The 21,892-nt window shown below is 43.2% G+C and overlaps 1 protein-coding gene across 4 annotated transcripts in view; it reads right to left on the minus strand.

Moving 5' to 3' along the window:
• ZBTB8A (zinc finger and BTB domain containing 8A) overlaps positions 1–21,892 on the minus strand; it is a 61,401-nt gene that overhangs the window by 11,983 nt on the left and 27,526 nt on the right. For 3 of the 4 annotated variants that reach the window (XM_064589535.1, XM_045898188.3, XM_045898187.3), the window contains one exon: positions 916–1,739. In XM_064589535.1, the coding sequence (XP_064445605.1) occupies positions 916–1,738 (823 nt within the window). In that variant the 5' untranslated portion in view covers position 1,739. Of the gene's footprint in view, positions 1–915; positions 1,938–21,892 lie in introns of those variants that run through there. The other variant, XM_064589534.1, reaches the window with a different exon arrangement.

Consider the following 21,892-nt stretch of genomic DNA (forward strand, 5'->3'; position numbering starts at 1 on the left):
ACTCAGAAAAAAATATACAATTTAAAGTAAAAATATGCATCTTAGGGATTGAACCATTTAGAAAAGAGCTATAAAGGCTTAACAGTAATCTAATCATCTGCTGACACAGGTTGGGAAAATCTTGGGCTTTGAAACTCAGAACTCGGGCGCCTGGGTGGCTCAGTTGGTTAAGCGACTGTCTTTGGCTCAGGTCATGATCCTGGAGTCCCAGGATCGAGTCCCGCATCAGGCTTCCTGCTCAGCAGGGAGTCTGCTTCTCCCTCTGACCCTCCTCCCTCTCATATGCTCTCTCTCTCTCATTCTTGTTCTCTCAAATAAATAAAGAAAATCTTTAAAGAAAAAAAAAAAACCCTCAGAACTCTATTGTTTGTTTTTTTTTAATTTTTTTTTTAAAGATTTTATTTATTTATCAGAGAGAGAGAGACAGAGGCAGGCAAAGGGAGAAGCAGGCCCCTTGCTGAGCAAGGAGCCCGATGTGGGACTCGATCCCAGGACTCTGGGATCATGACCTGAGCCGAAGGCAGACGCTTAACCGACTGAGCCACCCAGGCGTCCCAGAACTCTATTGTTTTGACTGTTATTCAATTTATCCTTTTTTTTTTTTTTTTTTTAAGTAGGCTCCATGCCCAATGTGGAGCTTGAACTCATGACCTTATGTTCAAGAGTTGCGTGCTCTACCAACTGAGCCAGCCAGGCGCCCCTATCCAATATTATTTTTAATTAGAAATTAAATTTATGTTTTATGAGATAAATTTCATTAGAGGGGTATGACTTAAAAAAGAAAAATCACTTGGTTCAACTGCCCATAACACTTCAAAGTAAGGGCATGTTGAAATAGGATTGATTTGTACAAGAGACTTAGAACCTCAATAAGGGGACTGATTTTTTTTTTTTTTTTTTTTTTTTTTTGGATACCTGGAAAGCTTCTGGATGTGACATCAGATCCTGGACCATACGGATAGCCAGCAGGAGTAGAGTCCATGTCAGCATCAATTTGTGCTTGTTCTTCAGATTGGGAAATGTGGCCGGAAGAATCTGATGTTCGTGCTTCTCGTTTGCTTGACTTGTAAGGGGCAACTTCAGAAGGCTGTGACAACCTCAAATGTTTGGACTTTTTAATGGAATCTTTCCTTTGTTCATGCTTGGTCAAAGGCTGTTGAGTATTCCGTTGGGAGGCTGGATGGTAATTATACTTACTCCAAGATTTTCCACTTATTATACCTGTTCCTTGATCTGAGCTTAAATGAGAATGCGGAGAACTGCTTTCTTCTTGCCAGCCACTGCTATAAAAGGAGGAACGTTCTATACCATTAGAATTGGCATCTTTATCGGAGAGACTGAAATAGCGATCTTTTTCTTTCTCACTAATGTCTAGCGAAGATTTAATAAAGGTCTTACATACACTAATGACATCAGTCATCTGAAGGAAGCTAGCGGCTGACATCACTTCTATGACGTTCTGACCAGTGAGAGAGAGTTTGCCGGAATAGACGAAGTCCAGGATAACTGTAAAAGTGTCAGGGGAGAAGGCCTGAAATGTGGCTGTGGTTGGCTGACTTGTCTCCTTTGAATTCTGAGAAAGGAGCATTTTGAAGTAGCCGCTGCTGGCAAATAATACGTTTCGATGCGCTTTGAAGACCTTTCCTTCAACCAGAATGCTGCAATCACAAAAGACATCTTGCCTGCGCTGCTCATTCAGTTGCTGCAGGAGGTGGGACTGGTGAGAGGAGATCTCCATTCTGGAGAGGAAAAGACACGTGGTTACCAAACCGAAGTGACACGCCTTGGCCCAGTCAACCGAAATAACCATCAGAAACTGCTTTCTTATTTCCACTGAAACCACTTTCTTCTTAGAGAATATAAGTCTCCAAGACACAGAGAATCACTTAGTACTGTACTATTAGTTATGTGATTTTGGGCCAATTATTTGTTCAGTCACCAACCTTTACTGAGCATCTTCTATGAATCAGGCCTTCTGCTACGTGCCCTCCTTGATACCCATCACCCATCTAGCCATCCCCCACCCACCTCCCTCCGGCAACCCTCAGTTTGTTCTCTATCATTAAGAGTCCCTTATGGCTTGTCTCCCTCTCTCCTTTTGTTCTTTTCCCCCTTAAAATATAACCAAACGTTTTAAATGTATGGCTGGGCTTGCAAGAAAGTGAGAAATCCCTAGATGCCAGCAGTGGGGAAGGCGCGGAGCTGGAGCAGTAATACGGCTTCAGGTTTTTATCCGTAACAAGCTGGAAGCCTCTAAGGACCACAACCTTAATGAAGAAAGACTAGTAAACTTTGCCCATAAATCCCGGGAAAAAAACAAGTTTGTCTTTGCGGGGCTTTCGTTGGGGAAAGAAAAACAAAAGTACCCAGGTGAGATATCAAACCCAAGGTTGTGCTTTTTGAGGTTCTGGAATCCAAATTTATTTTACCCGTTTGATGTGAGAAACCTCAAGGTGAAAATTTAACAAGGAAATTAGTCCTGGGCTGGTGGGGCCCATGGGGCACCCGGCAGAAACAAATGCGAAACTGCTTAGGAGGGGTGTTCTCAGGACCCAAGCCAGGTGGGAAATAATCTCTGCTTATGCTGAACTCAAAATCATTCCCCCTTTTTTTTTTTTTTAAAGATTTTATTTATTTATTTGAGAGAGAGAGAGCACATGAGAGGGGGCATGGTCAGAGGGAGAAGCAGACTCCCTGCCGAGCAGGGAGCCCAATGTGGGACTTGATCTAGGGACTCCATGATCATGACCTGAGCCGAAGGCAGTCGCTCAACCAACTGAGCCACCCAGGCGCCCTCCCCTCTTTATATAAAGTGCATCATTTCCAATATTGTACCATCATGATGTCTATTACCTCCTATCTTACAAACAAGCAAACAAAACCTCCCTTGCTTTCACATCCACCTCTGGCTACAACTCATTTCTTTTTTGTATATATATTTTTTATTTTATTCTAAGTAAACTCTACACCACATGTGGGGCTCGAACTCAACGACCCTGTGATCAAAAGTCGCATGCTCCACTGACTGAGCCAGCGGGTGCCCCAGGTTACTACTCATTTCTCTGCTTCCTTCACACAAAATTCATTGAAAGAGGTTTTTTTAAAAAATATTTTATTTATTTCTTTATTTGAGGAGGGAGGGGCAGAGGGAGAGGGAGAGAGAGAGAACCTCAAGCCCACTCCACGCTGAGCGTGGAGCCTGACCTAGGGCTTGATCCCACGACCCTGAGCCAAAATCAAGAGTTGGACACTAAACCGACTGGCGCCCGGAAAGAGTCTTTTGGTTTGCCCTTTTCATTTGCTGTCTTTGCTTCTCCCGTTCTCTTTTAACCAGGTCATCCCCATCCATTACAATCTTTTTTTTTTTTTTTTAAGATTTTATTTACTTATTTCACAGAGACATAGCGAGAGAGGGAACACAAGCAGGGGGAGTGGGACAGGGAGAAGCAGGCTTCCCAACGAGCAAGGAGCCTGATGCAGGGCTCGATCGCAGGACGCTGGGATCATGACCTGAGCTGAAGGCAGACACTTAACGACTGAGCCACCCAGGCGCGCCCAGTCATTTTTTTAAAACATCATTAGTAACTTGCATGTCAAATCCAATGGTCATTTCTTTGTCCTCATTTTACTGAGGCAGGGGGTGATTTTCTTCATCCTAAAACACTTTCTTCACTTGATGTCAGGACACCACTGCTCCGTGTTCTTCTCCCATAGGCTAGCCGCTCCTTCTCAGTCTCCTTCTTCATTTTCCTAGCCTCCAAGTGCTGGGGGATTCAGGACATGCTACCCCAAAATATGGCACCTTGGTGTAGTGAATATTTTGAAGGAGTTTGAGAAAACAGCAGAAGCAGAAAGGGCACTCTGATCCCTCCTCCCTTCTCCCCTGCAACTAAAATAACCCTCAGATGAGAGGTGCCCTCCTTATACCCAGAGGAAAGAGCATCCTTATCTTCGAAGACAAAGGGACGCTAAAAAGAATCTGCACAAACAGGCTTTGCCGGGCTTCTCCAGTTACTAAATTCATCTCATACTCCTTAACCTACCATATTCCTCCACGACTGTCCACTCTTCATGGAACCTAGCATAAAAATATGCTCAGGTCTAACTGATTCTCCGGGTCTTCCTTTCCTTATAAAGGCGTCCGTGTCATGTAAAACTTCTATTAAGTAAATTGGTATGCATTTCTCATGTTAATTTGTCTTTGTCAGTTTAATTTCCAGACCGAGCCAGGAAGAAGGTCAAGGAAAAATTTTCCTCCCCTACCGCTGGAATGCCCCAGGCCTCAGGGCTCAGACCTCTTCTCTACTTACACTATTCCCTAGGTGAGCCCATCTAGTCTCATAGTTTTAAATACCATCTTTGAATTTATGACCCACAAAAAAGCCTCCAGAGGCTCCCCATCCAACCTCAAAGTTCTCGCGCCCTCAAAGGCCCTACCTGATGTGCATCCGCCCCGTCCAGGTATCTCTCTGCTCTCATCTCCTCTGCTCCACCCACCTACACTGCATTCCAGCTATAAAGACCTCTGCAGATTCCTGAACATTCAAGGCCTATTCCTGCCATGCAGCCTTTGTCTTTGCTATTCCTTTTGCTTGGGAATTCTCCCAGATATAGACATAGCTCACATTCTCATATTTTCAAGTCTCTGTTGTAATGTCACCTTATCAGACAGCTTTCCTTTGTCATCCTATATAATCACCCGTTCCCATTCTCTATCCCCTTATTTGTTTGCTGTCTGTTTTCTCCTACTAGAATTTAAGGTAAGAGAGCAGAGACTTTGCCTGCTTTACTTATGTATCCCCAGCTCCTTGAACAGCACTTGCTGTTCATGCTCAATGTTCATGTTCATGTATATGCTCAATCAGTGTTGCTGAATGTGCATCAAACATGTTAAAACATACAGGAAATCGTTCTTTATAAAGAAGAATCAGGAGGAGAACAAACAGAAGAATCAGAACACCAACAATTTTAGAAAATAGAATAAAAATCTAACAGACTATAAAATAAGTATGTTTAAGGGACGCCTGGGTGGCTCAGTCAGTTAAGCGTCTGCCTTTGGCTCAGGTCATGATCCCAGGGTCCTGGGTTCAAGTCCTGTACCAGGCTCCTTGCTCAGGGAGCCTGCTTCTCCCTCTGCCTGCCACTCGCTCTGCTTGTGCGTGTGCTCTCTCTCTCTGACAAATAAATAAATAAAATCTTAAAAAAAAAAAAAGTATGTTTAAGATGGCCAAAGGGATAAAAGATATAAAGAGTAGCATATAGTTTTTTTTTTAATATTTTATTTTTATTTATTTGAGAGAGAGAGTGAGCACAAGTGGTGGGGAGGAGCAGAGGGAGAGGGAGAAGCAGGTTCCCCGCTGAGCAGGGAGCCCATCTTGGGGCTCGATCCCAGGACCCTGAGATCATGACCTGAGCTGAAGGCAGATGCTTAACCGACTGAGCCACCCAGGCGCCCCAAGAGTAGCATATAGTTATGAGCATAGATGCTAGAGCCAGGTAGCTGGATTTGGAATTCTGGCTCTACCACTTAATAGCTGCATGACCCTGGGCAATTTATTTAAACTCTGTATCCATTTCCTTATCTGTAAAATGCAACAAAAAATAACTCTTATTTCAAAGGATTATTGTGAGGATTGAATGAGCTGATGTACACATAGCACTCAAACCTACATGTAATAAGGACTTCATAAATGTTAGCCATTCTCCTTTTGCTTTATTAGTATCCACAAGAAAAGAAACCGGGGTGGGGTCGGGGGAGAAGAAGAGGTAGGTTTGAGGAGGAACCAAATGGATTTAATATATGAAAAATATAATTAATGAAATTAAAACACCTCATGTTGCAAGATGGTTGCCCCATCTCCAGCCTGATGTCCACATTCCTGGCAGGAAGAAGAGGAAAAGACAAAAGACAATTACCAACCTAGCCTGTCTTCTTTTTTTTATCAGAGGGAAAAAAAGCTTTCCTGGATGCCTCACCCATGGGACTTACACTTGCAACTCAATAGCCAGAACCATGTCACCTGGTATTTAAGTGTAACTCCCACTAATGGTATATATCAATTACTACTTCTCATTTTTGTCAGTACTTAATATTATCAGACCTTTTAATTTTGCCAATCTTACAAAAATGCAATGGTGTGTCATTGCTTTATTTGTGTGGATTGAACAATTAATGTTTATTGACTACGATTCAGTGAATTGCTTGCTCATTACAATGTTGTTAACACTGTATAACAATTAACTATAAAAAATAATGTTATACAATAAGTATTTATTTAGCTCACAACCCCATGCGTTGTCTGATTTAGGCTGGGCTTGTTAGGACAGCTCTGCTGATCTTGCCTGGGCCCACTCACATACCTAGCAGTCAGTTGATTCTGGGGTGGTTGTGTTATTACATGGTCTCGTATCTTTGTCCCGGGACCAGTTGGCTCGTCTGGCCAATTTCTTCTCATGACAATGCCAAAAGTACAAAAAACCAAAGTGGAAATATATGAAACCTCTTAAGGCTTAGGTTTGCAACGGGCACAATGTCACATCTACCCCACTGTAATAGTCGCAAGCAAATCACATGGCCAAAAGTAAAGTCAAAGGAAGAAGAAATACCTTCTGCCCTGTTAGTGAGAAGAACTGTGAAGTCACACAACAAAGGGTGTGAATATTGGCAGGGGGTGATGAACGGGGACAATTATGCTATCTACACAGTATCCTTTCTTATTTTAAGTTGGGTTGTTTGTCTTTTTCTTATTTATTTATAGGTATCCTTTAAATGTCCAACATACTATCCTTCATCAGGTACATACTTTGCAAGCATCTTCTCTCAGTCTGTGGTTTGATTTTTTAACTTCATTTAGGGTGGTTCTCGTTAAAAAGAAGCTTTTAGTTTTAATATAGTCCAATTTATCCATCTATTAATGTGTTTTCTGTAACTTGTTTAAGAAATTCCCGTCTCAAGGACATAAAGATATTTTTTAAAGTTCTGTTTCTCACTTTTAGTGTTTTAACCAACTATTTATTTTGCATTTGGTATTCTAATTTTTTTCATGCAGATACCCAATTTTTCTGGCACTATTACTGAACAGTCTATCCTTTCCCCACTAATCAGTAATACTATCTCTGTTATACATCTAGTTTACATAAATTCATGGATCTATCTCTGAGCTCTCTGTTCAGTTCAGTTGGTCTATTTGTCTATCTCTGCATCAATACTTCACAGTATTAATTACCAAACTTTAAAATGAATTCCCCCACCTAGTTCTTCAAATAACATAAAAAAAAAAAAAATTCTGATTGTCTCTTGCTTCTTCCATATAAATATTAGGATAAGCTTATCAAGTTTCACTAAAAAGAGAAAAAAATATATCCTATAGGCATTTATTTTGGAACTGAATTTATAGATTAATTTATGGGAAAACTCACATCTTTATGATATTGAGTCCTACCATCCATGAACATAGTATAGTTCTCTGCTTATTTAGGCCTTCTTAAGTATTCTTCAGTAATGTTTCCTTATTTTCTTTATTAAGATCTTGCATATTTTTGTTAGATTTATTTCTATTGCTTATTGGCTGAATGGAAATGCTCCTGAAATTTCACCATTAAGAACAATGTCTAGTACAGGTGTGTTTGATGGGTATCCTTTTGTTTCCAATTTTCTAAAAATGCTTGTCATAAATGAGTGCTACATTTTATTAAATGCTTATTTGGTATTCATGGTTTTTTTTTTCTTCTTAACCTGTATATTCATTTCCTGGGACTACTGGGCTAAAGTACCATAAACAGGATTGAATACTGTCCCCTCAAAATTCATGTTTACCTGCAACCTCAGAATGTAACCTTATTTGGAAACAGGGTCTTTGCAGAAATAATTAGTTAAGATGAGGTCACTGGACTAGGGTGGGCCCTGTAGCCAATGACTGGTGTCCTTATACGAAGAGGACAGGACACAGAATTACAAAAACCTTGTGAAATAACAGCTGGAGACTGGAGTCATGCAACTACTAGACAAGAAGCACGTGGAGCTCCCAGAAGCTGGAAGGATTCTCCTCTAGAGCCTTCAAAGGGAACATGGCCCTGCCAACACTTTGACTTCTGACTTGTGGCCTCCACAACTGAGGGAATAAATTCCAGTTGTTTTGAGCAACCCAGTTTAAGGTACTTTGTTGTAGCAGCCCTAGTAAACTAATACAAACTGCATGAAATTGCCAATATTCAACTGTTTTGACCAATAGAAATAGTAATTTCATATAGTTGACCTAAAATCTCGATTTAAAATGAACTGGTGAAAGGGAAAAGTATTTATTTCTGTATTAACAGAAGACGCTGTAGCTATTTAAAAGCTGTTATTTTAATTCTTTCAGGGGAGGTTTTTGTTTGCCAGCCTGTTATACAATTTCCCTTTTGTTTACTCATTATTCTGACTCCTCCCTCTTCTCACTCAGTATCTTTTTCGGTAATTGTGCCCCAATTTTCCTTAAGAGGATCACCCCATCACTTCTTTCAGTTCTTAGGTTTTGGGAGATACTGACTCAACTCATCACTCCAGAGGCCAACCTGTGACCCAGACCTGACAAATCAGAGCACTGCATTCCCACGGTCAGTTACTGGCCTGGGGATGGACGCACCAAACAAGGCAAGCAAAGGAGGTTCAATTAAAGTGAACCTAGCATTTTTATTGGAGCAACCAGAAAAGAAGAGGACTCCTGTGAGGATGTAAGCCTGGAGCTCTCTATTGTGGATGTACTACCACCATGACAGAGCCTACATGAGAAAGGACCAACCCTGAGGAAAGCAGAGAGGAGAAACAGAGGAAGGCCAAATCCTATTGACATCATTTTGTTCCCTAGGTTGGTCATTTTTTTTTTCCCCTGTAAAGGGCCAGACAGGAAATATTTTAGGGCTTGTAGGTATGAGATTATTATTTATAATAAATATATATTTTGGACTTTGCCTATGGTTCCTGGCCTAGAGCTCCCCTAACCCTTGTAATTTCCTAAGCAATAAGAGCATCTTTTGTTCTAATATTTGGTCTTTCATCCTCAGTTTCTGAAGTCATTTCAGAGCCATAAAGGTGCTATGGGTATCTTGCTATTTACCATAAGTCCCATTCAACCACAGCTGAGTTTACGTTAATGAGGTGACTCTTGGAAGTCCCCTAAGACGCAGGGGTGGGGGTGGGGTGTGCCAGGGAAACCAATCATTAGATTAGATTTATGAGACTAGAGGGCTGGAACTTTCAGTCCCTCCCTATGACCTCTGGAGAAAGGAGAGGAGCTGGAGGTTGAATCAGTCACCAATGGCCAATGATTTAATTAATCACACCTACGTAATGAAGCCTCCATAAACCCCCAAAAGGACAGGGTTCTGAGAGCTTCCAGGTGGGTGAACCAGAACGCAGCCACCTGCTGGCTCCAAACTCCGTGGGACAGATGTTCCTGCATTTGGGACCTGGCCCTATGTGTCTCTTCATCTGGCTGTTCATCTGTATCCTTTAATATCTTTTCTAATGAACTGGTCATCTAGTGAGTAAACGGGTTTCCTTAGTTCTGTGAGCCACTCTAGCAAACTAATCGAACCCAAGGAGGGGGTCCTCTGATTATGGCGTTGGTCAGAAGCACAGGTGGTGACAACCTGGATTAGTGATGGGCACCTAAGTGGAGGCAGGCTTGTGGGACTGAGCCCTTAACTTGCGAATCTGAAGCCATCTCCACGTAGACAGTGTCAGAACTGAGTTGAATTAGTGTTGGAGAATTGCTCCATTTGTAGGAAAAACCCACACATCATAGTGGGCCAGAGGTCCCTCTCACAACTCCTCAGCTTCACCACTATATTCCTCAATTCTGCCACTGTGGCATGAAAGCAGCCACAGACAATAGGAGAAGCAATGGGTATGGCAGTGTTCCAATAAAGCTTTATTTACAAAAATAGCCACAGGTCGCCTTTTGCCAACCCCAGCCCTAGTCCCAGCCATGCCTTCGGCTATATCTACCCTTGGACATTTCAGTTACCTGACCCAATAAATGTCATTCTTCTTAAGCCAATATGAGTTGGCTTTCCTTTTGTTTGTAACCAGAGAATCCCAATTTAGAAGTTAGATTCTGAATTCTTTGATAACTTTCATCTAATTATTAGTGCAACTTTTCTTTAAAATCTCCTAACTCTGAAAGGAATCAAGGTTGGTTTCATAGAGAAATGATTAATTGATGTCCAAGACAGTGCCCATTCTTCTTCAGATGTGAAAGTGTTATAAAAACGCTAACTCTGTTCTTAAAAGTTTTAGTGAAAAGTTAATTCCTTGGTGGAAAAATGGAACTTTTTTTTTTTTTTAAAGATTTTATTTATTTATTTATTTATGAGAGAGAGAGAGAGGCAGAGGGAGAAGCAGGCTCCCCGCGGAGCAGGGAGCCTGATGTGGGACTCGATGCCAGGACTCTGGGATCATGACCTGAGTTGAAGGCAGACACTTAACCGTCTGAGCCACCCAGGCGCCCTGGAGCTTTTTTTTTTTTTTTTTTTTTTTTTTAGTTTAAGTTTCAATAAGAATTCGCTTTCCAAGCAATTTATAGACGTTCTGAGTATCAGTATTGTTAAGTGTTACAAAGAGTAGTCACTGTGTGCAAATTTAAACAGGCTCCTGAGAGTTGATAGGGAGTGGGAGGATGTTTAACAATGAAAGCCAAGTGGGAAATTGTCTCCTGACTGGAGAGACCTGAGCACTGCCTTTGACAAGTGGAAGGAGAAACAGAGGAGCTCTGAAGGAGAAGGCTGAGGCCTGGGGGAATGACCAGCAGCAGACCGTGTCAAAGGGCAGTCACAGGACTATTCCCTAAAGTGAAATACCCACTGGCAGCTGAATTCCCAGGGCCAGATACTCCAGCCCTGAAAAGGAGGCTATAATTCCAAGATAGGATTAAGAATGAGTTTAAGAGCTTAATGAAAAAACTCCGAGAGATAAAAGGGAAAAGGCAATTCACACTCGAGTGGACACACACACAGGACCATGACGAGGTAACACACATACGGCAGGGAAAGCCAGAGAACAAACAAGGGTGACCCCAGGGTGTACAGTGTGAGTACTGGCGGAGCGGAGGTCCTGTCTGCTGAAATGGGAAAGACTAGGAGAGGAACCTGTGGGGACTGGTCTCCGCAGCTCAAGTTTGGACAAGGTTCATGTGTCCTGTTATCCATCCAGCCAGAGATGAAGGGTGGGCGGTTGTATATATGAGTAGAGTTGAGGAAATAGATCCAGGCTGGGGATGTGAGACTGGGAATCAGCATTTGGATGGTATTTAAAGTCAAGAGACTAGATGTGACTACCAAAGGAGGCAGGCCATGTGGAACAGAGGTGAGCCCCTGGCCCTCTGACAGATACCTGAGGAAAACCAAAAAGCCAGGAAGGCATCCTGGAAGTGAAGAAAGTGTTTCAAGGAGAAGAGGTGATCAGCTGTGTTTGCTTTGGTAAGACAGGGATTAAGAGTCAACCACTGGGGGCGCCTGGGTGGCTCAGTTGGTTAAGCGACTGCCTTCGGCTCAGGTCATGATCCTGGAGTCCCGGGATCGAGTCCCGCATGGGGCTCCCTGCTCAGCGGGGAGTCTGCTTCTCCCTCTGACCCTCCTCCCTCTCATGCTCTCTGTCTCTCATTCTCTCTCTCGCAAATAAATAAAAATCTTAAAAAAAAAAAAAAGAGTCAACCACTGGATGTATTAGTGGTGTGTGCATGCGTGCATGTGTCTGTGTGGTGTGTCTGTGTCTGTGTGTGTGTGCGTGGGGCGGAGCGTGTGTGCACCTGTTATCTGTGTGCGTGTGCGTGTCTGTGTTAGGGTGGGCTTCAGGGAGAACGGGATGAGAGGAACAAGTACCCACAACCCTTTTCAGGGAATTTTGCTGGGAAGGGAAAGAATAAGGGAGACGGTGATAGTAAGGGGAGGTATGGTCAACACTGAAGAGGAATTTGAATATTTTGGAAAGAAAAAGTACCTGAAGAAACAAATTTCCAGATAAAGCAGGGAGGAATGAGATTGAGAACACACTAAAATGGTTATCATTGGAAAGGATTAGTGAGGGGTAGGAGGAGAGGGTACCTTCTTCTTTGCAACAGGAAGAGAGGATGAAGAAGTGTACTGATCTCTAGGGAGATGATATCAGAGTTCATTTCAGATGCCTTTGATCTCTAATAAAATAGCACTATTAGTGAAAATGATGAGGATATGGGAAATATGATAGAATTACAGTAGTCAATATAAAAATGTGTGTCTGATGAGGCGCCTGGGTAGCTCAGTCGGTTAAGCATCTGACTCTTGATTTCGGCTCAGATCGTAATCTCAAGGCATGGGATCAAGCCCCAGGTTGGGTCCACATTCAGCAGGGAGTCTGCTTGGGATTCTCTCTCTCCCTCTGCCCCTCGCCCCTGTGCTCTCTCTCCAAAATAAATAAATCAATCTTTTTTTTTTAAGTGTATCTGATTTTTAATCTATTCTGATTTATACTTTCCACTTAAATCACAAGATTAAAGTATAATAGCATGAGCTCAGCTTACAACATAGTGATAGTAAATATTTAAGAGATTTGTAATGGGGAAACTACTTCATTGGTAGATTATAGCAATTGACAGGCAGGAGAAGCTGCCATTTTTCTTTAACCTACCCATCTATGGCTGAGAAGTTTTTCTTGGCCCTTGTAAGGAAGCAGCGCCCTCATAACCAAGGCAACTGATTTTGTTTTCTGTATTGGTTATTTACCTATTATTTTTAAGCCCCCAAACTGCCTTTTTATATTCTGCTCTGTTCTGATGGGGCTGAGAGGCTGCAAACTACATGGCCCAGGATCTCTCACCAGCTGGCTTCCTGAAGGATATGGAAAATGGGACTCAGAGGACCAGAGGAAGAGGGAAACTTCCCGCTCTAGCTCTCCCCCTTGCTGGTGGTTGCCGGATAGCAGCAGGCCGGCCTGACTGGGGACTACAGCAGCTCAGGCAGATGCAGAATCTTTCTGGTGGTTCCAGCTCTGATCAAAGTGGTACCTCTTCAGCGGATCCAGGACTGGCTGTGTCTCCAAAAGTGAAGCAGGAGGTACGTGCTCGTGGGCTCCAGTTTCAAGGGCCATTAGCAGCTTGTGATCCTGGGTCTCATTCCCTTCTTTCTTTTTGTTCCTCCAGCCCCCATCCTCATCTGTGCTCTTCCACACCTTCCCACACTTGTATAACTTCCAGTCTTAAATTATCTTTGTCTGGAATATCTAGAATGGCTTCTGTTGTCTGGATAGGACTCTTACTATATAATCTTGGTAACAGAAAAGATCCCAGGAAATAGACTCTCCAAAGTAGGGCTTGGGGATTGGTTTGCTGACTATTTTGAGCTTGAACAGAATGATGGCCACTGAAGAATGGAAACGCTGGTAATCCGTGTCATGTAGTGGCATTATGATTACTTCTCAACCTTTGCTTAGGGTGAAGTCCTATTGAAGGCAACACTCTGGGTGACTGAGGGGTTGCTGTATTTGACCATGACGCTTATAATGATGACTACAAGGACTCATCCTCATCAGGTGAGCTGCTTCTGACTGTACTGGGGCACTTACAGAAAGGAAATGATAAGCTCCAAGATTTAAACCCAGCTCAAGTCACCATTAGAAAACCAGAGAACTTTGACACAGGCCCTATAGGAACTTCTATGAAGCCAGGATGGACAGAGCTAAAACTTAGATACTAAATGTAATTGTGCGGGTTGTAAAATTACAATATAAGTTGATCTTACATCTGACCAAGTCTCTTATGTGATGGGTATTGATGGTGATGGAGACCCTGAGACTTGGAATGGGAACATCTGAATAGATTACGACGATCTGAGAACCTTGAGCCTCTACATTCCCATGAGTCTCCCCCTTGCCAGGGAGTAGCCTCTCCTTTGTCTGAGGAAACTAGCCTTTCCTTGCTTGAAGACTCTGTAATAACACACCGGAGGCAATGACCTTGCAAGGGGATGCCAATTGTCCTCCAGACACACCTCACCAACCCTCATTGCCACCAGACCATAACCAGAATCAGCATTTCCCAAGGGGATAATGAAAAAGTATCACGTGGGAGGAGATAATTTATACATAAAATATTGCAAGACTTTCCTAATTCACCTTGGCACAAACATGGGAATACGTTTAGTAATGGATTCTGAGGGATAACAATGTTGCAACAGGCTGGATTTATTGCTGGGGGTGCACTTACCAGAGATTGTGGATTTTATGTGTTAGTTCAAACACTTGGGTATGGCTCTAAAAATTTGTTTCATGGGCAGACCACAACTGGAACTCAAGGGTGGACTATATTCAGTGAAGTTGAGATGCCAGAAGTTCTGGGATAATGTGGAGCAAGAAACCCAGATGTCCAGAGGATACTTCCTTCACTAAGATATTGTGGCTGTCATCTATAGGATGGAAATGGCACAAAGGGAGATGTCTTCACTGAAATGGGGATGATGAGGTCCCAGGGTGGCAAAGGCCAAGTGATAGTGGTTAAATGCCAGAGACAATGTGTATGCAATTACCATATATATACAACATGGGTGGATCTTTGGTGATGGCTAGTTGATCATGTTGTCTCTAGGAATTATCTAGATGAACAGCTTACTAAAGTATTAAATTGATCTATATAACCAAAAAAATCCAACCGACAAACAAAAGCAAGAACAACCAGAAACTCTAGGTCCCTTGAGCATGACTCTGACCTCGTTTGCCATATGGGAGCATGACAGCCTGTCATATACACTTCAGACCTAAACCAATTTACAGAACTGGGTTTATTGAACCTTTGATCAAAGCAGTACTATACTACCACAAGTACATACTAGAACATTTCCTTCATGTCTTCCTCAAAGAGACCTGAAATAACGTCCTAGTAAGTCATTACTAAATGAATGTAAATGAAACCATGCAGTAAGGTGACTGAAGACTGGGAAAGAGAGCTATCTGGACCTTCCAGGGATTGCCAGATATTGGTTCTGAATTGGTGTTAATCCCTGGATACCCAGAACACCATTGTGACCCACCAGTCAAGGGAGGGGCTTATTGAGGTCAAGTGATAAATGAGGTTCTGGCCTGAATTGATCTCACCCTATGGCAATTTCCCCAGTTTCTAAAGTATAGTTCCAAAAAGTCCTACTTAGCAACTGGCAGAAGCCCCACATTTGCTCCCTGATCATGGTGTGAGGGCTATTACGGTAAGAAGGAACAAACTTCCTCTCCCTACCAGGATAAATTAAAACCAATACTGCATCTCTAGGGGATATGCAGAGACTAGTGCCAGCAGCAAAGGCTTCAAAGATATTAGGGTGGTGATTCCTATCGCTTTTGCATTTAATTCACCATTTGGCCTCTGTAGAAGGTGGATGGGTCCTGGAGACTGACTGTAGATTACAGTGTCCTTAATCAATGAGTAATTCTAATTGTAGCTGTTTTCCAGATGCTTTCCATTGGTACAAATCAACATAGTAGCTGGCACCTGGAAGACAGCCATTGACTTGGAGAGATGTTTTTGTCTCTGTATGGATTAGCAAGAAGCATGAGCAGCAGTTTGCTTTTACCTGTCAGGGACATCACACTTGATGATACCATGCTGACTGGGCAAAATGAGCAGAACAGAGCCACTATCCTTGATACCTTAGTAAGACAAACGCATGCCAGAAGGTAGGAGACAAAGACCATGAAGATTGAGGGTCCTGTCTCCTTGTTGACATTTTTAGGGGTCCCACGATCTGGAACAAGTTGGGATTAGACAAGATGGCGAGTTTTAACTGTGGCCCAGAGCAAGAAAAGATTCTGCACAAGGTCTAGGCTACAGCAGAGGTTGTTCTGCTTCATAGGTCTAATGACACAGCAACTCCAGTGGTGTTAGAGGTTTGTGGGAAACAGGGGATGCTGTATGGAGCCTACGACCAGCAATAGGGGAATCATAGCCCTTAGAATTTGAGAGAAAATTCAATACTTCTTGTATTAGTTAGGGTTCTCCAGAGAAACAGAACCAATAGAATGCATATATGATTTATTACAAGAAATTGGCTCAAATGATTCTGGAGGGTAGTAAGTCCCAAAATCTGCAGTTGGCAAGCGGGGGACCTGGGGAAGCTGACAGTGTGGTTCCAGTCCAAGACTGAAGCCCTGAGAACCAGGAGAGCCAATGGGGTGAGTTCCAGTTTGAAGGCTGGCAGGCTGGAGACCCCAGGAGAGCCAATGTTTCAGTCTGAGTTCAAAGGCAGGGAAAAACCAATGTCCCAGCTCAAGGTAGTCAGGCAGGAGGAAATACTCTCTTCCTTGGGGGAGGATCAGCCTTTTGTTCTATTCAGGCCTTCAACTGATTGGATGAGGCCCACCCATATTGGGGTGGGCAATCTGCTTTCCTATCAATTTAAATGTTAAATGCATTCAAAATCATTCTCACAGAAACACTCAGAATGTTTGACCAAAGTACTGGGTACACTGTAGACCAGTCAAATTGACATAAAATTAACCATCACACCTCTCTAGCAGATAACTATTCTCCTTTTGAAAAAGAGCTTTTGGAATGCCACCAGGCCCTCGTATTAGAGTTTGATGCCTGATCATGGACATCAAGTGGCTATGCCTGAGTTGCCTATCATGGGTGTTACTGATGCACCAAATTATACATCTGGCCATGTGCAGCAGCACCCCATCACCAAGATGAGATGTTATGTACAAGATTGGACTGACCAGGTCCTGAATCCACAAATAAGTTCATGAGCAGGGGGCACATGCCACAGCTCCTACTCCTGGTGCATTGCTGCCTTTCCTCCACTCACACATATGGTTGTTGAGTTCCCTAAACTAGCTGACTGAGGAAGAAACAGTTAAAGCCTGATTTACAGATAGTTCTGCACAATATGCTGGCAGCAGCTGGAAGTGGATGGCAGAAACATCCCAACTCCAATCAGGAGTGTCCCTGAAAGACACTAGTAAAGGAAATCTCCCCAGTGAGCATCTGACTGTCCACTTTGCATGGACAAAGAGATAGACACAGGCATAGATTTTACCTTGATTGTGGACAATGGCTAACAAGTTGGCCAAACAATTAAGGATTTAGAAAGAAATGAATAGAAGGACTGGTGACCATGTGAGGAAGAGGCATGTGGGGGGAAAGACAGGCGGATATACCTCTTAGAGTGGGCACAGAGTATAAAGTTTTAGGGCTCGTGTCAATGTTTAATAAAGGGGACCCACTACAGAAGAGCCTTTCAGAAATCAGGTGGACAAGACGATCTGTGGCTGTCAGCCAGCCTCCTTCTCTGGCCGCCATGAAACTTGCCATGTACTCTGCCACCCAGAAGCAGTCCACCTGATAAAATGGTAGAATAACCAACTGAATATTCCATTATGACCCCAACTGAGAGATGATACCCTGAGAAACAGGGGTGCTATCCAAATGGATGTGGTATATGCTTTTTTTTTTTTTTTTTTTTTTTTTTTTTTTTTTTTTTTTTTTTTTTTTTAAAGATTTTATTTATTTATTTGACAGAGAGAGACACAGCGAGAGAGGGAACACAAGCAGGGGGAGTGGGAGAGGGAGAAGCAGGCTTCCCGCGGAGCAGGGAGCCCGATGCGGGGCCCGATCCCAGGACCCCGGGACCATGACCTGTGCCGAAGGCAGACGCTCAACGACTGAGCCACCCAGGTGCCCCGTGGTATATGCTTTTAACCACTGACCAATATATAATGCTATTTTTTCCATAGCTAGAATATTTAATTCTAGAAATCAAGGGATGGAAGTGTTTTCACTTTTACCTCTAATAACCCACTTACAGAATCTTTGCTTTCTCTCCCGGCCAAGGTCTTGGCTCCCAAGATAGGAACACTTCCAGCAGGGAAACATCACATGATTCCATTAAAAAAAAATTTTTTAAGGGGGGGTAGGGGTAGAGGGAGAGAGAGAGAGAATCTTAAGCAAGCTCCATGCCCAGTGTGAGCCCGACATGGAGCTCCATTTCACAACCCTGAGATCATGACCTGAACAGAAATCAAGAGTTGGACGCTTAACTGACTGAGCCACCTAGGTGTCCCGAGTCCATTAAATTTGATTATGACTGACCTAAAAGAGGAATTAACATCTCCCATTTTGGGAGAGGGTGAGGGCATCTTTTTTTATACTAAGGATAGTTACATAATGTAAAGCAGACTCATGAATTTGCTTAGAATTTTAGATATGGGGGGGCACCTGGATGGTACAGTCAGTTGGGCCGCTAACTCTTGGTTTCTGCTTGGGTGGTAGTCTCAGGGTCGTGAGATTGAGGCCCATGTTGGACTCCACGCTCAGCGAGGAGCCTGCTTGAGATTCTCTCTCCCTCTCCCCCTCCCGCTCATACGCACACACACACACTCTCTGTCAAAATAAATAAATCTTTAAAAAAAAAAAAGGGGGGCGCCTGGGTGGCTCAGTCGTTAAGCGTCTGCCTTCGGCTCAGGTCATGATCCCGGGGTCCTGGGATCGAGCCCCACATTGGGCTCCCTGCTCAGCGGGAAGCCTGCTTCTCCCTCTCCCACTCCCCCTGCTTGTGTTCCCTCTCTCGCTGTCTCTCTCTGTCAAATAAATAAAATCTTAAAAAAAAAAAAAAAGAATCTTAAATATGGGAAGAGTGGTATATACAGATGCCAGGTTGCCCAGAGGGTGGTCTCTGCTGGTCATTTACATGTTGTCTCTCCGCTCAACACCTGCCGTGCTCTACTCTCTACTGATGGAACTGGAATTCTACAGATGACATTTCCCAGGCTTCCTTCCTTGCAGCTGGCTTCCTGTTCGATTCTATCAATAGGAAGCACTGATAGGAAGTCAGTCAAAGGAAAAGAAGTTTCCTGTTCGGGGCAGTAGAAATGCAGCAGTTGCTAGTGGCTGCCGGTTGTTGGGTAGTGACATAGGGCTGGGTGATGCTGGACTCCACAGCCTCTCTACCCTTTGGACTTCCCATCTCTGATAGAAGTGGCAGCTCTTTGGCAGACCCAGAGCTGACTGTGACGGCAGCTCAACTGCCCAGCAGCCAGCACAGACTTACGGGCTCCAGGTCAGGGGCACAGCAGCTTCTGATGTATGATTAGAATCCTTCTCGCTCCCCCTGGGCCCGCTTTTCCATTTTGCTGTTCCAGCCCTTCTTAGACCTTCAGCACCGATTTCATATATTCAATTCCCTCTCTTTGAAATACCCAGAGTGGTTTCTGTTTTCCTGAGTAGACCCTGACTGATAACATCTCTAGGACCAAAAATAGATAAATCAGCTGTCTAAGAAAAGGATCTATCCTGAGACTTGCCCTTCTGGGCAAATGACATGTAATCTTTCCTCTCAGCGTCTCTCTTACCTTTTCTTTCTTAGAAACAATCGTCGTCAACTGCAAACTGCACTTATTTTTGTCCTTAACTTCTTTAAGCAGAATTTTAAACACTCACCAAAGCAGAGTAGGTAACATACGGAATGCTTGCGTATTTACTACCCAGCTTTAACACTGATCAGTTTTGCTAATTTTCCATCTGTCTCAGCCTCCACTTTTTTTCCCCAGAATATTTAAAAATCAGATCACAGGCATTAAGTCACGTCACTCATAACCTTTCAGGGGTACTTCTACATGATCCTCCTTCCATTTCTGTTATTATACTTGGACCTCTGTCGTCTTCATGAGCACAGCCTCCCTTTCTCTTCCTCGGCATAGGATTCCTATTTTTCTTTTGGGAGCTGCCTTCCACAACTTGGTGGTGCTGCTCATTCCTTAGCCTCACTGAGCCCATGGACACATGACCAGACTGGTCAGTCTGAGTCTTCCTTTAGGGTGTATCATGGAAGCTAGAGAGTGAAGCTCTCGCTACATGAGAACATGGGCCTTAAGAATCATAAAAGCCTAGAACTATAAAAAGGTACCTTCAACAAATGATTAACCCACCTAAGAGTGATGTTAACACAGTGGAAAGCCAGACAAAACTGTATTAGAAATTGCCTGTAATACAAGTTTTTCTGATAAAACTAACAATAAAAATATTTACCAGAAAAAAAAAAAAAAAAACTGTTCTAGAGAGTCCTGAAGACATTATCCTAATTCCTGGGTCTAGCAGTGCCTAACACCAATGCTCCTTCTAGATTTGTAGTTATAAGAGCCAATACATTTCCTTTTCTGTTGAAATTTGAGTTTCTATAATGTGTGACCAAGAGTCATTTATTCCTAATTTGTGACAATCTCCAAGGCTGCAACTGTAGCCCATTCAAGAGTACTCTATTTAGCAGAGAGAACACATTTTCATAAATGGGAACACTAATGTACTCAGTGCAATTCAGGTTATCATATCACTAAAGCATAGTCTCTGGTGCAGCTATGTTACAGTTGTTTTTTCCTTCAGATCCCCTGAAGTCCTAGCATGCCTGCGGGCAAAGTTTCCTTCAGTTTCGTTCATGTACATAGTTGTGAATCATTTCTTTGCAGGCTACAATAACTTTATGGTACTTTCCATGATGTCAGAAGTCTTCCACTGGGGCGCCTGGGTGGCTCAGTCGTTAAGCGTCTGCCTTCGGCTCAGGTCATGATCCCAGGGCCCTGGGATCGAGCCCCACATTGGGCTCCCTGCTCGGTGGGGAGCCTGTTTCTCCCTCTCCCACTGCCCCTGCTTGTGTTCCCGCTCTCGCTGTCTCTCTCTGTCAAATAAATAGGTGAAATCTTAAAAAAAAAAAAAAGAAGTCTTCCACCAATCTCTAACAGCTGACAAGTTTTTTGAAGGTGTTCCCCTGGCTCCAGCCACTGTAAAATATCCATTTTATTTTTTTTTTAAAGATTTTATTTCTTTATTTGTCAAAGAGAGCGAGCACAAGCAGGGGGAGTGGCAGGCAGAGGGAGAAGCAGGCTGCCTGCTGAACAAGGAGCCCAATGCAGGACTTGATCCCAGGACCCTGGGATCATGACCTGAGCTGAAGGCAGACGCTTAACCGACTGAGCCCCCCAGGTGCCCCTAAAATATCCATTTTAAAATCTGAAGTAATATAACTTTAGCCTTAACACTTGCATACCAGTGATAAGTCATCATGGGCCAAAACCACTTAGCAGAACATGTAATAATGACAGAAGGGGAGACCATGGCCTAGGAACACAAACAGATTAGTGAAGCCTCTCAAATTCAGGAACATACAATCTGCGAAATCAGCTCTCATCAGTGCTAACCGTATTGAACTGGCTGGGCAGTTCTCTTAAAAACGCATTAACTACAATTCAGCAGTGTATCAAATGTATAAATACGAACATATTTAGAGGTGAAGAGCACTCTAATAAATTAATGCTCAAGGAGCTAGGTCTATAATGAAGTTTCTTCCGTGTTTAATGTAATCCAGGTTCTGGCTAATAGTGGGCTTCAAAATTCCACTTCAAAATCCAGAACTTATTCTACAAAAAAGACCGAATCAGGTGGCTAGAGATTGGGGCCTTCGTATTCTCATTCTGTGCCCAAAGACCCAGCCTTTTCTGAGATCTTGTAGGTCGCCAGAGCACAGACGAACACGGACACTATGCTAACAGGAGGAGAACATACTCAGGGCTATGCCATACACCTGCCAAAACAAGACACCCAGGAATATTGCTAGAGACGCATCAAATCAATACCCATTTCTTTACTATCACATCCTGTCAGTTAAAATCTAATAATTCCTGGGCGCCTGGGTGGCTCAGTCGGTTGAGCGACTGCCTTCGGCTCAGGTCATGATCCCGGAGTCCCGGGATCGAGTCCCGCATCGGACTCCCTGCTCGGCGGGGAGTCTGCTTCTCCCTCTGACCCTCCCCCCTCTCATGTGCTCTCTCGCTCTCATTCTCTCTGTCAAATAATAAATAAAATCTTTTAATAAAAAAAAAATCTAATAATTCCTCTATTCTCACTTG

The sequence above is a fragment of the Mirounga angustirostris genome, unplaced genomic scaffold (genome assembly GCF_029215605.1).
Source record: "Mirounga angustirostris isolate CCGP_5_RB_7025 unplaced genomic scaffold, mMirAng1.0.hap1 SCAF_4, whole genome shotgun sequence".
Classification (NCBI taxonomy): Eukaryota; Metazoa; Chordata; class Mammalia; order Carnivora; family Phocidae; genus Mirounga; species Mirounga angustirostris.